General features: G+C 48.6%; 1 protein-coding gene and 1 pseudogene across 4 annotated transcripts in view; one reads left to right on the top strand and one right to left on the bottom strand.

Annotated features, from left to right (window-relative positions):
* The window catches only part of IGSF9B (immunoglobulin superfamily member 9B), a 195,517-nt gene extending 181,039 nt beyond the window's left edge, over window positions 1-14,478 (top strand). For 3 of the 4 annotated variants that reach the window (XM_069742378.1, XM_069742377.1, XM_069742380.1), the window contains 2 exons: window positions 7,619-7,725; window positions 11,426-11,771. In XM_069742378.1, the coding sequence (XP_069598479.1) occupies window positions 7,619-7,725; window positions 11,426-11,640 (322 nt within the window). In that variant the 3' untranslated portion in view covers window positions 11,641-11,771. Of the gene's footprint in view, window positions 1-1,679; window positions 1,723-7,618; window positions 7,726-11,425 lie in introns of all 4 variants that reach the window. The other variant, XR_011315543.1, reaches the window with a different exon arrangement.
* LOC138651556 (small ribosomal subunit protein uS3-like) lies at window positions 2,648-3,412 on the bottom strand (annotated as a pseudogene).
* Window positions 14,479-18,614: the final 4,136 nt, after the last annotated feature.

The following is an 18,614-nucleotide window of genomic DNA, read 5'->3' as shown; positions in this document are numbered from 1 at the left end:
GCGACCTTGTTCCATTCTGTGACCCTGACATATTCTGTGGCCCTGTTCCATTCTGTGACCCTGACATATTCTGCGGCCCTGTTCCATTCTGAAGCCCTGACATATTCTGTGGCCCTGTTCCATTCTGCGGCCCTGACATATTCTGCGGCCCTGTTCCATTCTGTGACCCTGACATATTCTGCGACCTTGTTCCATTCTGTGACCCTGACATATTCTGTGGCCCTGTTCCATTCTGTGACCCTGACATTTTCTGCGACCTTGTTCCATTCTGAAGCCCTGACATATTCTGCGGCCCTGTTCCATTCTGTGACCCTGACATATTCTGCGGCCCTGTTCCATTCTGTGACCCTGACATATTCTGCGACCTTGTTCCATTCTGTGACCCTGACATATTCTGCGACCTTGTTCCATTCTGTGACCCTGACATATTCTGCGACCTTGTTCCATTCTGTGACCCTGACATATTCTGTGACCCTGTTCCATTCTGTGACCCTGACATATTCTGCGGCCTTGTTCCATTCTGTGACCCTGACATATTCTGCGGCCCTGTTCCATTCTGTGACCCTGACATATTCTGCGACCTTGTTCCATTCTGGAGCCCTGACATATTCTGCGGCCTTGTTCCATTCTGTGACCCTGACATATTCTGTGACCCTGTTCCATTCTGAAGCCCTGACATATTCTGCGACCTTGTTCCATTCTGAAGCCCTGACATATTCTGCGGCCTTGTTCCATTCTGTGACCCTGACATATTCTGCGACCCTGTTCCATTCTGAAGCCCTGACATATTCTGCGGCCTTGTTCCATTCTGTGACCCTGACCTATTCTGTGACCCTGTTCCATTCTGAAGCCCTGACATATTCTGCGACCCTGTTCCATTCTGAAGCCCTGACATATTCTGCGACCCTGTTCCATTCTGAAGCCCTGACATATTCTGCGACCTTGTTCCATTCTGAAGCCCTGACATATTCTGCGGCCTTGTTCCATTCTGTGACCCTGACATATTCTGCGGCCCTGTTCCATTCTGAAGCCCTGACATATTCTGCGACCTTGTTCCATTCTGAAGCCCTGACATATTCTGCGGCCTTGTTCCATTCTGTGTCCCTGACATATTCTGCGGCCCTGTTCCATTCTGCGGCCCTGACATATTCTGCGACCTTGTTCCATTCTGCGGCCCTGACATATTCTGCGGCCTTGTTCCATTCTGTGACCCTGACATATTCTGCGGCCTTGTTCCATTCTGTGACCCTGACATATTCTGTGACCCTGTTCCATTCTGAAGCCCTGACATATTCTGCGGCCTTGTTCCATTCTGTGACCCTGACATATTCTGCGACCTTGTTCCATTCTGAAGCCCTGGCATATTCTGCGTCCCTGTTCCATTCTGAAGCCCTGGCCCACAGCGTTCTGGTCTGTCCTCCAGTGTCTCAGTATAGTGGCAATGTATTTTAGTAATGTGTCATTGTTGTCTGTGTTGTGTACGGGATTAGGGTTATTTTCACGCCGTGATGTTTTTGTGTAATTTAGATGCCTTTCTCACCTGCAGGAGTGTGGGAGCCCCTGTGGGAGCCCCTGTAACAGTATCAGGTTTTGCTATGATTCCCCAGTGCAGCCCCCTGCCCTCCTTTCTTTCCTGAGTGCTGTCCTCAATAACTGTGTCTGTTTTTGATTGATCTCAGCTATCTGAGCAGTGTTGATGTCATGAACTCCTCCATCCAATAGGTAAGGGTGATCCATGTCTGAAGGGGGAAGAGGGAAGTGAGGGGTGGGTTCCTGGAGGGAGGGAAAACATAGGGGGTCCTTTGCATCTGTTTTTATGACCCTGGCTTGCTTTAAAGGGGAACAATGCACATAAGGCCAAAAATTCACATGACACAGATTCATGATGTTGTGTCATTAGATATTCACTATTTTGTGAACATTAGAAGGTGAATACATCAACTCTGTCCTGTCTTCGGCATCCATACCAGACACAATTTCCTCTGAGTTACAGAGGGTGCAGTCACCCCACTGCCATCCCGCCGTGGCATCAGAGGAGAAGCACTGAATGCTGCAAAATTACATCACACAATGATGTCATCATGGCAGGTGCAGTCATATCTTCACTCACCCGCTCTACAGCGCGTGTAGATTGTCGGTGGTTTAGGTTAAGGTCCAGCTTTTTACCAGGAATCAAGCTTCACGCTAACCCTAAGGGCCTGTAAAGAAAAGGGAAATGCCTGCAGGTTACACCTGGTGACAGGACATCATGGTCTGCTATAAGGTTGTATTCTGTGTGATGGATCAGTAGTTATAAATGATTGCTATGGCACCCGTAGAGGAAGAAACGCCCTCATACTGGTGGAAAGGCCGCATGCTGAGATGTCCACAGCCTTCATTGCAGCAAGGACAACCACCAATGCAATTCTTCATCTGTCTTAAACAGCGTTTCCATCTCCCCGTGCGTCCAGGACTGCTCCTAAACTATCGGACTTTGGCCCATTATTCTCATGTGAAAGCCCTTCTACCTGATGCCACCAATCAATTAATAGGAGTTTGCTATGTGGGACACATGAGGGTAAACTCCAGCTAGCGGTCTATGGGGGAATATAGGGTAAGCAACAGCTATCAGTCTCCGAGGGGGACACAAGAGAGTAAAGTCCAGCTGTCAGTTTATGGGGGTCACATGAGAGTGGACCTCAGCTACAGTCATGTCCAAAAGTGTTGATACCTTTTGAAATTGTTACAGAAAATAAAGTGTTTCTCCCAGAAAATTATTGCAGTTACACATGTATTGTTATACATTGAAACAACACAAAATACAGAAAAAAGGGCAAATTGGACAGTCTTTCCACTTGGATCCCATGGGAGCATGATCTTCACCTTGATGCCCAGAAGACCTTGTTTGAGCAGGAAGTGGCGCACGTCGGTGTCCATGTAGTAGTTCACAGGGTCTCCGCTGTGAATCATCAGTCCATCCACAAATTTCATGGACTTGGCTCTCTATCCTCGTAGTTTACTGGACACCACAACCTTACAACCCTTAGCTCCACACTCCATGATGAAGCGCAGGATGCCATAGCAGGCTCCCCTCACCACCAAGCCTCCCAGGAGCTTCTAGCGCAGAGACTCTGCTTGGGCTATGGCGCACAGACCTCTTGTGGCAACTTTCTCGGCGTACAGCTCAACGCTGCCCTCGGGAAAACTGAATCTCTTATGAACCACTGCAGTCAGCTCACATACGGCGCCCCTTCTCACAGAGGACATTCTGGGTCCTGGTGGCAAGAATGATGATTTCCATCCTGGTTGGAGTGACTCAGACCTCCACACCGGAGTAGCCATCTTCTGCCAGCTCCTGGGTCAGGAACTCGTTCAGTTCAGCCTTGAAGATGCCATCAGCGACAAACTTCCTCTTCGAGATCTGCATCGCCATCTCTCTCCACGCTGCGGAAAGGAAAGGGTCAGCACGGGGGCTCGGTGGTTAGCATTGAATTTAGGCAGCGCTGGAGTACTGGGTTCAAATCCCACCAAGGACAGCATCTGCGAGGAGTTTGTATGTTCTCGTGTTTGCGTGGGTTTCCTCCGGGTTCTCCGATTTCCTCCCACATTACAAAGCCATACTGATAGGGAATTTAGATTGTGAGCCCCATCTGGGACAGTGATGATGTGTGCAAAATGTAAAGTGCTGTGGAATATGTTAGTGCTGTATGTAAATAAAGATTATTATTATTATTATAATTTCAGACAAAACCCCCAAAATGGGCCTGACAATATTGTTGGTAAACAATTTTGTTTCAAACATGTGATGCTCGTTCACACTCTCCTGTGGCAAGTATCACGTGTGGCCAATACGAAAATCACACCTGAAACCAGATAAAAAGGGGAGAAGTTGATCCAATCTTTGCATTGTTTGTCTGTGTGCCACATTAAGCATGGAAAACAGAAAGAGGAGAAGAGAACTGTCTGAGGACTTGAGAACCCAAATTATTGAACAATATAAACAATCTCAAGGTTACTAGTCCATCTCCAGAGATGTGAGAACCTTTGTCACTGTGCGCAACATAAATCAATAACTTTACAACCCATGGCACCATAGCTAATCTCCCTGGATGTGGACGGCAGAGAAAAATTGAAGAAACGTTGCCATAAAGGATAGTCCAGATGGTAGATAAGCATCCCAAATCAAATTCCTAAGAAATTCAAGCTGTTCCGCAGTCTGATTTCTTCAGTGTCAGCACAAACTATCCATGCACTTGTGAATGGAATGAAACGCCATGGCAGGAGGACCCCACTGCTGACAGAGAGACATAAAAAGCTAACAGTGGGGTCAAAATGCAAGTGAATGAGCCAAAATCCTTCTGGGAAAGCGTTTTTTGGCCAGATGAGACCCAGTTGAGTTTTTTTGATAAAGCACATCATTCTGTTTACCAAAAACTGAGGCCTACAAAGAAAAGAACACTGTACCTGCAGTCACACATGGTGGAGGTTCACAGATGTTTGAAGTGTGTAAAAAAAAAAAAAAAAAAAGTGTAACTGCAATAATTTTCTGGGAGAAATACTTAATTTTCTGGTACAATTTCTTCGGTGCCAACACTTTAGGCCATGACTGTATATGCCGGGTGCCACAGGAGTCCAGCTATCGGTCCACAGGGAGCACATGAGGGTGGACCTCGGCTATCGTTCTGCAGGGGCACATGAGGGTGGACTCTAGCTATCAGTCTATGGGAAACACATGAGGATGGACCCCAAATATCAGTCTATGGGGAGCACATGAGGGTGGGCCCCAGCTATCCGTCTGTTGGGAGACACATGAGGGTGGATTCCACCTATTAGTCTGTGTGGAGACACATTAGAGTGGACCCCGACGATTAGTCTCTGGAGGGTGGCACATGAGGGTGGACCTTAGCCATTTGAGAAGCCTCGTGTCCCCGAGCTAACAGTGTGTGAGGGTGGACCCCACCTTTGCTTTTGCGGGGAGCACATGTGGGTGGACTTTCCATTTCCTGGAGGCACATGTAGATGGACACCAGCCATCAATCACTTTCCACAGATGGAACAATGCATTTTGTGAGATGTTTGGGATCTAAGAAGGGAGGATCCTGAGCTGCTGCCATTCTGAGGTAGAAAGCGGTGTGCACCCTATAGATTTATGTAGTTAGAGACACATATTTTATGAAGCATCTATAAAGTGTTAGTTTCTAAGCCCTAAAGTATATAAATTTTAGGATGTGTACCATAGTTTGATGTAAAATAATCCAAGGAGGAGAAGCGTCTGAGGTGTCAAGACAGAATCGCCTGAACTCTTGACATGGCGCCCGTCAATGCAATGGAGGTTGTCCCATCTTCTGCCTGTTTAGTCCATGGCTTTGCGGTCTTCAGGTAGTATTGATAAGCCTGCTGCATCAAGTTTTGGTGGCTTGATAGCTGCACCCTCTATAGACAACGGGCTCATAGTGATAAAACAGGACTGCGTACTTGGACCGTGCTAAGCTAAGGGCTTCTTTCTGGGTGCCAGGGTCCCCTTTAAACGCGACCAGTGCAACTCTAATGCATGATAAAGCTTTGATCTAATCCTGTGACTGTAGAAACCTCCGTCTTCCTCCTTCCCTGTCATGGTGATACCCTCATGCAGTCTAGTAGTGGCATACATCTGCTGCCTCCTTCCTTGCCGCTGTAGGTGCAGTTTCTTCCCCTTTGTCATCACTACCGTCTCGTTCTTCAGTAATGACTCCTCAGTTATCTCTTTCCTTTTGTGTCTTCTGTTTTTGTTTCACGTTTGACCTTTCTGACTCCAATGCTTATCGTTTCCTTTACCATACTTTAGTGGTTAAAGTGAATGTTGTGCGTCTTTTCTTCCTGTTCTGAGACATCTCAGATAGTTAAACATGGAATCACAGGTTGTCCCTGGTAAATGGTGGTTCTTTGGAACATGGCCTGAGGTCCCGTTGCTATTCTGGCCTGCCCTTGTCCCAGGAGACTCCATCTGTCATGTCTACATGTTTCCAGCTCTGCCTCATGGTCTTATTCTTCACATACATGGTTACAATTCTTGCTGGTCCTGTCTAGTTACAGCCTTTCACCCCATGAGTGCGTTTTTTGCTTATTCTTTGTGTATGGTGACATGCTGCATCTTCTAAGCTGCAGGGACCTTTCTGACTCAAGACCTCTGCAGCATCCAGTCCCGGGTCAGTCTGTCCCCATCCAGGCTCGCTGTGTAAGCTTCAGCTGATGGAGAGATGACCGTGGTTACATGGTCTTGGCAGATGTTCGTTCATCCATTTCATCATGACTCCCAGCATGTCATCTGCTCCATTACAGTGGATGGAGCTCATGTCTTGCAGAAGCACTTAGTGAATCTATCATTGCTGATCTGAGTTTTGTGATCTGCTGCAGGTTATTAAAGGGGTGTTTATAATAATAACCAATCCGTCCTTCAGACTGCAGTTGCCCCTTCCGTACGTCCCCCCCCCCCCCCCCCGTGCATGCCCCCTCCCTACGTGCCCCTGCCATAGCTGCCCCCTCGGTTTGTGCCCCTGCCATAGCTGCCCCCTCCGTACGTCCCCCCCCCATGCATGCCCCCTCCGTACGTGCCCCTGCCATAGCTGCCCCGTCGGTTTGTGCCCCTGCAATAGCTGCTCCCCCCGTACATGCCCCCTCCGTACATGCCCCTGCCATAGCTGCCCCCTCGGTTTGTGCCCCTGCCATAGCTGCTCCCTCCGTACGTGCCCCTGCCATAGCTGCCCCCTCCGTACGTGCCCCTGCCATAGCTGCCCCCTCGGTTTGTGCCCCTGCCATAGCTGCCCCCTCCGTACGTGCCCCTGCCGTAGCTGCCCCCTTTATGGTGCACAGACAAAACTTTCTGCTGCATCTGGTAGCAAACAAGTTGGTGGGTCATGTGTTCATGGTGCAAGAGGTGGTCTGACAACAGTCATTATATAGTTTATATTGTGGTTATCGCTCCATCATGGCTCTATGATCATATGAAGCAAAACTATCAAACTGGAGCTACATGGAGACTTGTGCAGCGACTCCAATCCTCAGCAAGCGCCTCTGCATCCACCTCTGTGATCTGCTACAGCCAAAACCTAAAAGAGGATAACCTGTTTGTATGCACCCAATCCAGACAACATGCCACTATGGATATATGCATATATAATGCATATATCTGTAGATGGCGCCTCTTGCAGGGCTTCCTCTTCAGCTGGGGGTGATAACTATGGTGCCCTAAACTTGTCCTGCTCCCTATGGTGCTCCTCCTTTGTCATTCTGAGGAAGGTTTACATTAAATGGCTGTTGACAGATCGATGCTTCTGCCGTCTTAGCCGATTTTCCCATACGCTCCTGTGTTCGCTATGAGAATGCAGCCGATTGTCACATCAGCCGGTGGCTTATCTCTGGGAGAACGATGTGATCAGCAGTCCCAAACTGGACATTCACCACCAACATCTCACGGCCGTCAGTCGGCTGCTGCCAAATACACAATAGCTTGTCCTACTGACATTCGTCTAATGTGTATGGGGCCCAAAAGCTGACCAGGATTTATGACCACCTAACATGTGATGCCTGGCAGTTAGCTGAGCGAAATGTCTCTGTTCCTTGCATTGTGATGATCCTGACCTTCATTTCCTCTTCCCTGCAGGCTTGGGTTAGCTGCTGTACCTGAGAGGTCAGAAGTTTTGAGAGAAGATCGTATTCTTAAGCCCAAAAAGTCCACCAAGGGCAGATCTAAGTCTCAGAAGCACTCCGGTAAGAGCTCCCCTGATCCCAGTATGAAGATGTCTCCACATCCCAGGCTGCCAAGAACCAAACTAACTGTTTCTCTGTTATTCCTCCTGTTTCTCAGCACCAGGGGTAATTGACAGAGCTGGGAATGGGCGTCGTGACTGGAAGACCCCCGCTCTGTACAGAGACTGTCAAATATTGCACATCAGCAGTGCCTCTGAGCTGTAGGGTCATTGTGACCCTGTAGGATGGCGCTGTAAGGTCAGTGTGACCCCGTATGGTGGTGCTGTAGGGTCAGTGTTACCCCATATGAAGGTGCTGTAGGGTCAGTGTAACCCCGTATGGTGGTGCTGTGGGGTCAGTGTGACCCCGTATGGTGGTGCTGTGGGGTCAGTGTGACCCCGTAGGATGGTGCTGTAGGGTCAGTGTAACCTTGTAGGATGGCACTGTAATTCTGAGGTCCAGAGAAAATATCAAACAACTGACCGTCCCATCCAAACATGAATAAGGTCTGAACAGGTGCTTACCTAGAGAAACCAACTTGTATACAATCAAACAAATAAGTCCGCACTCTGTAGCGCTATAACATGCAAACATGAAATATTATTATTCATATAGCACCACTGATTCCATGGTGCTGTACATGAGGAGGAGTTACATACAAATTACAGATATCACTTACAGTAACCAATCTACCAATGACAGACTGATACAGAGGGGCGAGGACCCTGCCCTTGCGGGCTTACATTCTACAGGATTATGGGGAAGGAGACAGTAGGTTGAGGGTTGCAGGAGCTCCGGTGTTGGTGAGGCGGTAGCTCTGGTGTTGGTGAGGCGGTATCTTCGGTGTTGGTGAGGCGGTAGCTCCGGTGTTGGTGAGGCGGTAGCTCCGGTGTTGGTGAGGCGGTAGCTCCGGTGTTGGTGAGGCGGTAGCTCCGGTGTTGGTGAGGCGGTAGCTCCGGTGTTGGTGAGGCGGTAGCTCCGGTGTTGGTGAGGCGGTAGCTCCGGTGTTGGTGAGGCGGTAGCTCCGGTGTTGGTGAGGCGGTAGCTCCGGTGTTGGTGAGGCGGTAGCTCCGGTGTTGGTGAGGCGGTAGCTCTGGTGTTGGTGAGGCGGTAGCTCTGGTGTTGGTGAGGCGGTAGCTCCGGTGTTGGTGAGGCGGTAGCTCCGGTAGTGGTGAGGAGGCAGCGGGGTCAGTGCAGGCTGTAGGCTTTCCTGAAGAGATGGGTTTTCAGGTTCCATATGAAGGATCCGAATGTGGTTGATAGTCGGACGTGTTGGGGCAAAGAATTCCAGAGGATGGGGGATATTCGGGAGAAGTCTTGGAGGCGGTTGGCTGAGGAGCGGATAAGTGTGGAGGAGAGAAGGAGGTCTTGGGAGGACCGGAGGTCACGTGAGGGAAGATATTGGGAAATTAGCTCAGAGATATATGGAGGAGACAGGTTATAGATGGCTTTGTAGGTCAGTATTAGTAATTTGAACTGGATACGCTGAGGGAATGGGAGCCAGTGAAGAGATTTGCAGAGGGGGGAAGCGGAGGAGTAGCGAGGAGAGAGATGAATTAGTCGGGCAGCAGAGTTAAGGATGGACTGGAGAGGTGCAAGGGTGTTAGCAGGGAGGCCGCAGAAAAGCATGTTGCAGTAGTTGATGCGGGAGATGATGGCATGCACAAGCATTTTAGTAGATTGATGGTCGAGGAAAGGACGGATTCTGGAGATATTTTGAGTTAGAGGCGACAGGAAATGGAAAGAGCTTGGATGTGCGGTTTGAAGGACAGGACAGAGTCAAGTATTACTCCGAGGCAGCGGTACGGGGGAGAGCATGATGTCTTTAATTGCTATAGATAGCTCAGGTAAGGATGATCTATGAGATGGTGGAAAAATGATGAGTTCAGATTTGTCCACATTGAGTTTGAGGAAGCGAGAGAAGGAGGATATGGCTGATAGACACTCCGGGATTCTGGACAGCAGAGAGGTGACTTCTGGGCCGGATCTGAGTGTCATCAGCATAAAGGTGCTACTGGAATCCATGGGACTTTGAGTTGTCACAGGCCAAGTTTATAGAATGAGAAGAGTAGGGGTCCTAGAACAGAGCCTTGGGGGACTCCAACAGAGAGAGGGTGGGATGAGGAGGTGGAGATGCTGAATTTGCGGTTGGAAAGGTAAGAGGAGATCCAGGATAGGGCGATGAAAATTAAATTGCATTACTGCACGAGAAATATGAAAAATTGAGAAAGCTTACCACATAAATTGGCCAATTCATGTGTACCTGGCAGCCACATTAAGGCGTTTCTCGTTGCCAGGACCTAATGCCAGTCTGGATCTCTCTGGGAACCTGTGAATCCTCTTCAGACTAAAATCTAAATCTGTATGGAGGGGTAGGATCCTGCTACAACTATAAACTGCTGAGGCCACGGGAAGGAGTGCTCATTCAGAAGGCTAATACAAATATAAAAAAGCTGATGTCACATCCAAACATGAATAAGTTCTGAACGGGTGCTTACTAAGAGTAACCAACTGAAATATAATCAAATTTGTTATTGTCTTGTTGAAAGGTGAACCTCTATAAGAGGTTTTCATTCAGGGTATCTCTGTACTTGGCCGCATTCATGTTTCCTTCACTGACAACCAGTTGTCCTCTCCCTGTAGCTGAAAAACACCCCCACAGCATGATTCTGCCACCACCATGTTTCACTGTTGGGATTGTATTGGGAAGGTGATGAGCAGTGCCTGTTTTCTCCACACATACCGCTTAGAATTATTGCCATTAAGGTCTTTTTCCGTCTCATCAGACCAGAGAATCTTATTTCTCATAGTCTGGGAGTCCTTTATGTGGTGTTTTTTTTTTTTTTTAGCAAACTCAATACGGGCCTTCATATACAGTGCCTTGCAAAAGTATTCGGCCCTCTGGATCTTTTCAACCTTTTCCCACATATCATGCTTCAAACATAAAGATACCAAATGTAAATTTTTGGTGAAGAATCAACAAAGTGGAACACAATTGTGAAGTTGAACGAAATTTATTGGTTATTTTAAATTTTTGTGGAAAATCAAAAACTGAAAAGTGGGGTGTGCAATATTATTCGGCCCCTTTAACTTAATACTATGTTGCGCCACCTTATGCTGCGATTACAAGTCTCTTGGGGTCTGTCTATCAGTTTTGTACATGGAGAGACATGGAGAGACTTCATTGATTGGAAGCTCTCTGTATATAAATCCACCCATACCCCTGATTGGCTGCTTTCTCTACATATAACCCCACGTACACCACTGATTGGCAGCTCTCTGTATATATGCTGCCCATGCCACTGATTGACAGCTTTATGCACAGTGTACAGAGAGCTGCCAATCAGTGGTGGGGGTGGGGTTATATACAGGGAACTGCCAATCAGTGGTGGGGGCGGGTGTACACAGGGTTTATGAATGCGGAGGATACATGGTTACACAGTTACTTGTCCTCTGGTGATAATCTCCCGCTGATAAGTAAGTGACATCACTGGAATCAGGGTCTCTGCCCAGACATGATCCTGCTCTCAGATTAAGTTACAAAAACTTGGTGACCGATTCTCTTGAAACTGATGAAGTAATTGTGTGAAGACTCTGCAGCCACTACCACATGGCGGCATCGCGGTGGTGGCGGCAGGGCCATCATGTTGGACTTTACCCGTTTGTGTTTCAGGCGTGATTATCGCAGCTAAGGTTAATACAGGATGTATTGTCTCTACAGATGGATCCGCCTCACAGGTCCACCAGCCAGCCCCAGCCATCTACACGGACACTCGCTGTATCCGTAGGAAGAAACGTACAGCTCGACCAGACCCCTTCTCCCGTCTCTCTGCCCTGAGGGATGAGCTCTGTCACCGTTCACTGTCTGATGACCGGGCCGCCATCCTGATCAGCACAGAGCCTGATGACTGCACTGGCCATGCCACTCTTCTGTGACCATCTTTGGAGACAGACCTGTTTTGGTCCCTTCCTGTCTCTTGGTGCTGCCTCCCCCCTGTCCTCCCTTTTTACTAAATCGTGAGCAGCGAGTTGTGCGTTCATTGCCTACCTCACCAACCCTGTGTGTGCCGAGCGAACGCTCACGCCTCACACTTTGGAGCAACGTACAGTGTTAAGACTGCTGGATGCATAGACCAGAGCGTGGCACTACACGTGGCAGCCATGCTGGAGGGCCGAGTATACTGGGGATCAGTGCTCTGCTTGTAGGAGGACATTAGCACCACTAAGAGCTGCGTCCATTCACCACCTTCTAATTTGTACTACCAAAGTGAGTAATGGAAAGTACTACTGCCCCCAGTGGTGCCTCCGGGGGCAGGTGTAGATGTGATCTGTGTCACATTGACAAGGTGCAGGAAGGGCCCGTCTGGGTGTTGGGGGCTTGGAGAAGCTAGTACAAGTTACATGTCAGTGAATCTGGCTTTTGGTGTGTTCTTCTTGTAGGCAGATTTATTTGTGGGGTTCGGGGTCCGTCAACCTCTGGGCTTTTTTCCGATTGGCACTTACAAGTTGTTTCCTTGTGGTCGATGGAAGAGTCTGGTGTAATACAGAGGGTGAAGCGTGATGTCTAGCACAGCCTTGTTTTCATGGATGTGGCCATGTTTTTTCCACTGGCATGGTGCTGAAATATTGAAGGGAAGCAGATACCAGAACTGATCTCTTCGCTTTCTGTGGGATCGTTCCTGACCACTGACTCATTGATCATTGTGTCAGACTGATCCGACAACCAGATAAAAAAAACCATGGCATGCAGCATAAAGGGAAGGAGAATCCTGGACTGTAACATACAGCGTCGGTCAGAAGTTTGGACACCCCTTTTCATGTAATGGTTTCTTTTGTTTCCATAAAATGTGCACATTGTAGATTCAGACTGTGACTGTCGTCACTTAAAATGTCTTCCAAGTGGCCTCTTCAGGGAGTTCATTTGTGGAATCACTGGCCTTCAGTGTTTGTGACCATCAGGTGTGTATTGCAGAAGCAGTGATGGTGCCCAGCTCCATACAGGGCTGAGTCCTATTCCATGACTGTTCTATTCCGCAATATGGCCAGAACCACATATCTAATTAAAGAATAAGGTCTTTGTGAAAGTCAGTCAGTCTGGAAAATTTTTAAAACCTTGCAGGTATTCTTAAGTTCAGTCTTGAAAAACATCACTTGCTGCAATGAAATTGGCCTTCTTGAGGGCCGCTCCAGAATAGGAAAACAAAGCATTCTCTCTGCTGCAGAGGATAAGCTCATCAGTTACCAGTGTCAGACACTGCAAACTCATAGCACCTCTGGTAACCACTCTCAGAAATGATGCACAGACATCAAGTAGCAGATCTTAACACCAGCTGTCAGATGAAACTGCGAGAAGTGGCCTCTATGGTTGAAGACCTGCAGAGAAGAGCAAATGCCCACAAATAAAAGACTCATATGGACTGATCGGTGGAAATCTGTACTGTCATCTGATGAGACAGAATTAGATATCTTTGGTACCAACCATCTTGTCTTTGTGAGACACAGCAGAGGTAAGTGAATGGTTTCTAAATGTGTGGTGCCCGCCATGAAGCATGGACAGGCAGTCTGTGCTGATGACGGTGTTGGTGATTGGTTTCAAATTCATGTAAACATTTATCCAGCATGGCCCCCACAGCTTTCTGCAGTGACAGCTGTCCCATCTGGTTGTACTTAGTGGGACCATCATTTGTGTAATGACAATGACCCAAACACATGACGAGGCAATGAAAGGGCAATGTGACCAAAAGGAAGAAGGATAGAGGGTGCATCAGAGAACATGGCCTCCACAACCATCAAATTCAACTCAATAGATAAGGTTTGGGTAACGTGGACGCAGAGTAAAGAGAAAGCATCCGACAAGCACTCAGCACATCTGGGAAATCCCTCAGGACTGATGGAATCATTCCAGTGACGATTGATGACTCTCCAAAGAGAATGAGCATTGGCGTAAAACCATCATCAGGGTAGCGGGAGCGCCAGGAATAATCTGACACATACTCCAGGTTGTGCCACACGTTTCTCTACTCCTGGTTTTGCTGCCTTCAATCTGAATCCGCAATGTGCACATTTCAATAAGAATAAGGAAAACCATTACATGTACAGGGGAGGTCCACATTTGTGACCGATACTGTAAAGTGAAGGACGATAATGTGGAGTAATAAAGGGTAATGGAGAGTAACGCTGTGATGGAGAGTAATGTGGACATTTGGAGCGGGCTGTCATGGAAACAGATGAAGAGTGTTGTGGATTCTTCAGGGATAATGTAGGGAGTTCAGCAAAATTTAGTAGTGTTTGGGGTTATTTTAAGCAATAATTTCCATGTTTTCAGAAACTACTGCCAATGGTTTTGTAGTATTTTCCACTCCATAGTGTCAATTGCTGCGGCCGTTTCTGTGAATGGAATCATTTTGTCTGCGGTAGGTAACACTAGTGCCAATGATAAGAGCATATACATGACAGAAATCAGAGGCTTGCACTTTCTCCGCGTCGCCCGCTGTATACCGTTCACCAATCTGCCTCTTCATATATTGATTGGTAACAAAGAACCACTATCTCTCACACGTGGAAACAGAAGCTCTGCTGCACTTTGTGACAGCCAGCGAAAGGGGTTTTCTAGTAGCAGATTTCTACAGGACATTTGTGGGTCTGAGTAATATAGCAATATATTTCATTTTTTTATATAGGGTAAGGGCGCGATCATTTATGAAGACCAGAGGCAAGACTGTATTTGTGTAGTCAAGCATGGAAGGATGATAGTGGCAATAATACAGCATCCATAACAGACAAGTATCCTGTCTATTCTCGTCTGGCCACATTACATTCAGGCTTAATTATTACCAGGGCCCTGCGGGAATCGCCTTATCAACTTCATTGTATGTAAGAGAAGAACAGACAGTAAGGGTACCGTCACACAGTGGCATTTTGATCGCACGATCCGTGACGCTCCAGCATCATAACAATACCGCTCTAGCGTCGTAGACTGCTGTCACACTTTGCAATGTACGACACTGGAGCGATAATTTCATGACGTATGTGCGATGTAGAAGCCGTTGGTTACTATGCGCACATCGTGTACAATATCGTGCACACCTTTGTTACACCATGCGATCATGCCGCCACAGCGGGACACTAGACGACGAAAGAAAGTTTCAAACGATCTGCTACGACGTACGATTCTCAGCGGGGTCCCTGATCGCAGGAGCGGGTCAGACACTGCGAGATCGCTGGAACGTCACGGATATATCGCTGGAACGTCACGGATCGTGCCGTCGTAGCGATCAAAATGCCACTGTGTGACGGTACCCTAACTCAACCTGTCCATCAACTTAATTCAGTCCTTGTGTAGCTTGTGGTCAGGAGGTGTTTTCTGTGTGGTGACCACAAGGCACAATGAAGTCCAATGATTAAGTTTATGTGGAGCTTGCGGTCAGTAGGCGTTCATTGTACCTGGTGGTCACCATGCAGAGAAGTCCCATCATTCAGTCTCTGTGGAGCTTGCAGTCAGTAGACGTTCATTGTACCTGGTGGTCACCATGCAGAGAAGTCCCATCATTCAGTCTCTGTGGAGCTTGTGGTCAGTAGGCGTTCATTGTACCTGGTGGTCACCATGCAGAGAAGTCCCATCATTCAGTCTCTGTGGAGCTTGCAGTCAGTAGGCGTTCATACTACCTGGTGGTCACCATGCAGAGAAGTCCCATCATTCAGTCTCTGTGGAGCTTGCAGTCAGTAGACGTTCATTGTACCTGGTGGTCACCATGCAGAGAAGTCCCATCATTCAGTCTCTGTGGAGCTTGTGGTCAGTAGACATTCATTGTACCTGGTGGTCACCATGCAGAGAAGTCCCATTATTCAGTCTCTGTGGAGCTTGCAGTCAGTAGGCGTTCATTGTACCTGGTGGTCACCATGCAGAGAAGTCCCATCATTCAGTCTCTGTGGAGCTTGCAGTCAGTAGGCGTTCATTGTACCTGGTGGTCACCATGCAGAGAAGTCCCATCATTCAGTCTCTGGAGCTTGCGGTCAGTAGGCATTCACATTGTACCTGGTGGTCACTATGCAGAGAAGTCCCATCATTCAGTCTCTGTGGAGCTTGCGGTCAGTAGACGTTCATTGTACCTGGTGGTCACCATGCAGAGAAGTCCCATCATTCAGTCTCTGTGGAGCTTGTGGTCAGTAGACGTTCATTGTACCTGGTGGTCACCATGCAGAGAAGTCCCATCATTCAGTCTCTGTGGAGCTTGTGGTCAGTAGGCGTTCATTGTACCTGGTGGTCACCATGCAGAGAAGTCCCATCATTCAGTCTCTGTGGAGCTTGCAGTCAGTAGGCGTTCATACTACCTGGTGGTCACCATGCAGAGAAGTCCCATCATTCAGTCTCTGTGGAGCTTGCAGTCAGTAGACGTTCATTGTACCTGGTGGTCACCATGCAGAGAAGTCCCATCATTCAGTCTCTGTGGAGCTTGTGGTCAGTAGACGTTCATTGTACCTGGTGGTCACCATGCAGAGAAGTCCCATTATTCAGTCTCTGTGGAGCTTGCAGTCAGTAGGCGTTCATTGTACCTGGTGGTCACCATGCAGAGAAGTCCCTTCATTCAGTCTCTGGAGTTTGCGGTCAGTAGGCATTCACATTGTACCTGGTGGTCACTATGCAGAGAAGTCCCATCATTCAGTCTCTGTGGAGCTTGCAGTCAGTAAGCGTTCATTGTACCTGGTGGTCACCATGCAGAGAAGTCCCTTCATTCAGTCTCTGTGGAGCTTGCAGTCAGAAGGCGTTCATTGTACCTGGTGGTCACCATGCAGAGAAGTCCCATCATTCAGTCTCTGTGGAGCTTGCGGTCAGTAGGCTTTCATTGTACCTGGTGGTCACTATGCAGAGAAGTCCCTTTGGAGCGCCCCAAGGGCCGTGGAGTACTTGGATCTGGGCCCTACTAATGTACTCAGTGGGGATGTCACGGTGGCTGACCCGGTCCGTGGCCCTCGGGAGGTCCGTTGATGAAATGAGGGGGAAAGGTCTTTAAAGGGATAATGTTCGTGACGCCACCGGTGGTATTCGGTCAGGGTGACCGACGCTGCTTAAGGGTCCGCTGGGGTGATGTTATGGCAGCTAGATGGTATACCTTCCCACAGGTGAAGTGTGTCCCCAGGGCTTCCCAGAGTGTAGTTGGTAGATGGTGGATGTTGTAAGGCGCAGAGAATAACGAGGACACAAGGTTGCAGTCTCTTTACCTTTACTGAAGGCTTCAACATCCACAGTCCAGGGCACCAGACCACGAGGTAGGCAGAGTCTGGCCGGTCTGAAGGCACATCCAGAGTCCCCTTATCCAGGTGGAAATCAGTAGCCTTCCTCTAGCGCCTGAGTGTTGTAGTCCCTCCCTGCTGAGCTTCCCATAAGGTCCTCATAGATGTTGTAGATGTTCTAAATGTTATGTCTCTCTCTGTTCCCCAGATGGTGTGGATAGGACAAACCCATATGACTGATGGCCTGAGGCTTGTTTATAGGGACCCTAGAGACGCCCCGACCCCCACAATTTGCCACCGTGTCTTCTTGGGTATTAAGGTCGGGCAGCCAACTTGGAATTGACTGTCATGCCGGTCTATGAAGTAAAGCGTACAGTCTATTACTCCCTCGGTGTTCCGGCCACTGGCTACGCGCCTCAGAAGGAGGCAGCTCTCTCAGGGCAGAACTCCTTCTGGTTTTCTTCTCCTTGTGCTATGACTTAGTTTCTCACTCTCTGCAATACAATTCTTTTCGTATCCTTTCTTAGGATGCTTCCGCACGTGGGGCAGGAGCAGCTCCGTGTCTTTCTGTCTAGGCCTCTGACAGGATCCCTCCCCTGTCTGGGGCCCTCTGTCTGCAGCTTTGTGGTGTTTCTCCTTTCCCGCTGTCTGCCTGACCGGAACTGACTGGGTGAAGACCAGGCAGCGTCTGACTAACTTTCTATCCAACCCCCCAGTTTTACCCTAATGTGAGGAGTGCCCTAGTAGATAGGAGCAAGGCTTTTCCTGGTGGATTGGAGTGTGAAGTGTAGTGTATGGTTTGTGATACCTGGCAAGGTGAACTCCTTTAGTGCCACCAGACGTAATATCACTCCCCCTGGTGGAAGAATAGCATTACTGCAACGACCAGGACTCTGGGGCGCTGCACCTTCATTCAGTCTCTGTGGAGCTTGCAGTCAGAAGGTGTTCATTGTACCTGGTGGTCACCATGCAGAGAAGTCCCATCATTCAGTCTCTGTGGAGCTTGCGGTCAGTAGGCGTTCATTCTACCTGGTGGTCACCATGCAGAGAAGTCCCATCATTCAGTCTCTGTGGAGCTTGCCATCAGTAGGCGTTCATTGTACCTGGTGGTCACCATGCAGAGAAGTCCCATCATTCAGTCTCTGTGGAGCTTGCCGTCAGTAGGCGTTCATTGTACCTGGTGGTCACCATGCAGAGAAGTCACATCATTCAGTCTCTGGCGCTTGCGGTCAGTAGGCGTTCATTGTACCTGGTGGTCACCATGCAGAGAAGTCCCATCATTCAGTCTCTGTGGAGCTTGCGGTCAGTAGGCGTTCATTGTACCTGGTGGTCACCATGCAGAGAAGTCCCATCATTCAGTCTCTGTGGAGCTTGCCGTCAGTAGGCGTTCATTGTACCTGGTGGTCACCATGCAGAGAAGTCCCATCATTCAGTCTCTGGAGCTTGCGGTCAGTAGGCGTTCATTGTACCTGGTGGTCACCATGCAGAGAAGTCCCATCATTCAGTCTCTGTGGAGCTTGCGGTCAGTAGGCGTTCATTGTACCTGGTGGTCACCATGCAGAGAAGTCCCATCATTCAGTCTCTGTGGAGCTTGCCGTCAGTAGGCGTTCATACTACCTGGTGGTCACCATGCAGAGAAGTCCCATCATTCAGTCTCTGTGGAGCTTGCCGTCAGTAGG

Source organism: Ranitomeya imitator, chromosome 10 (assembly GCF_032444005.1).
Source record: "Ranitomeya imitator isolate aRanImi1 chromosome 10, aRanImi1.pri, whole genome shotgun sequence".
NCBI classification, from domain to species: Eukaryota; Metazoa; Chordata; class Amphibia; order Anura; family Dendrobatidae; genus Ranitomeya; species Ranitomeya imitator.
Note: the sequence above shows the minus strand (reverse complement) of the source record. Positions and strands in the feature narration are given on the sequence as shown.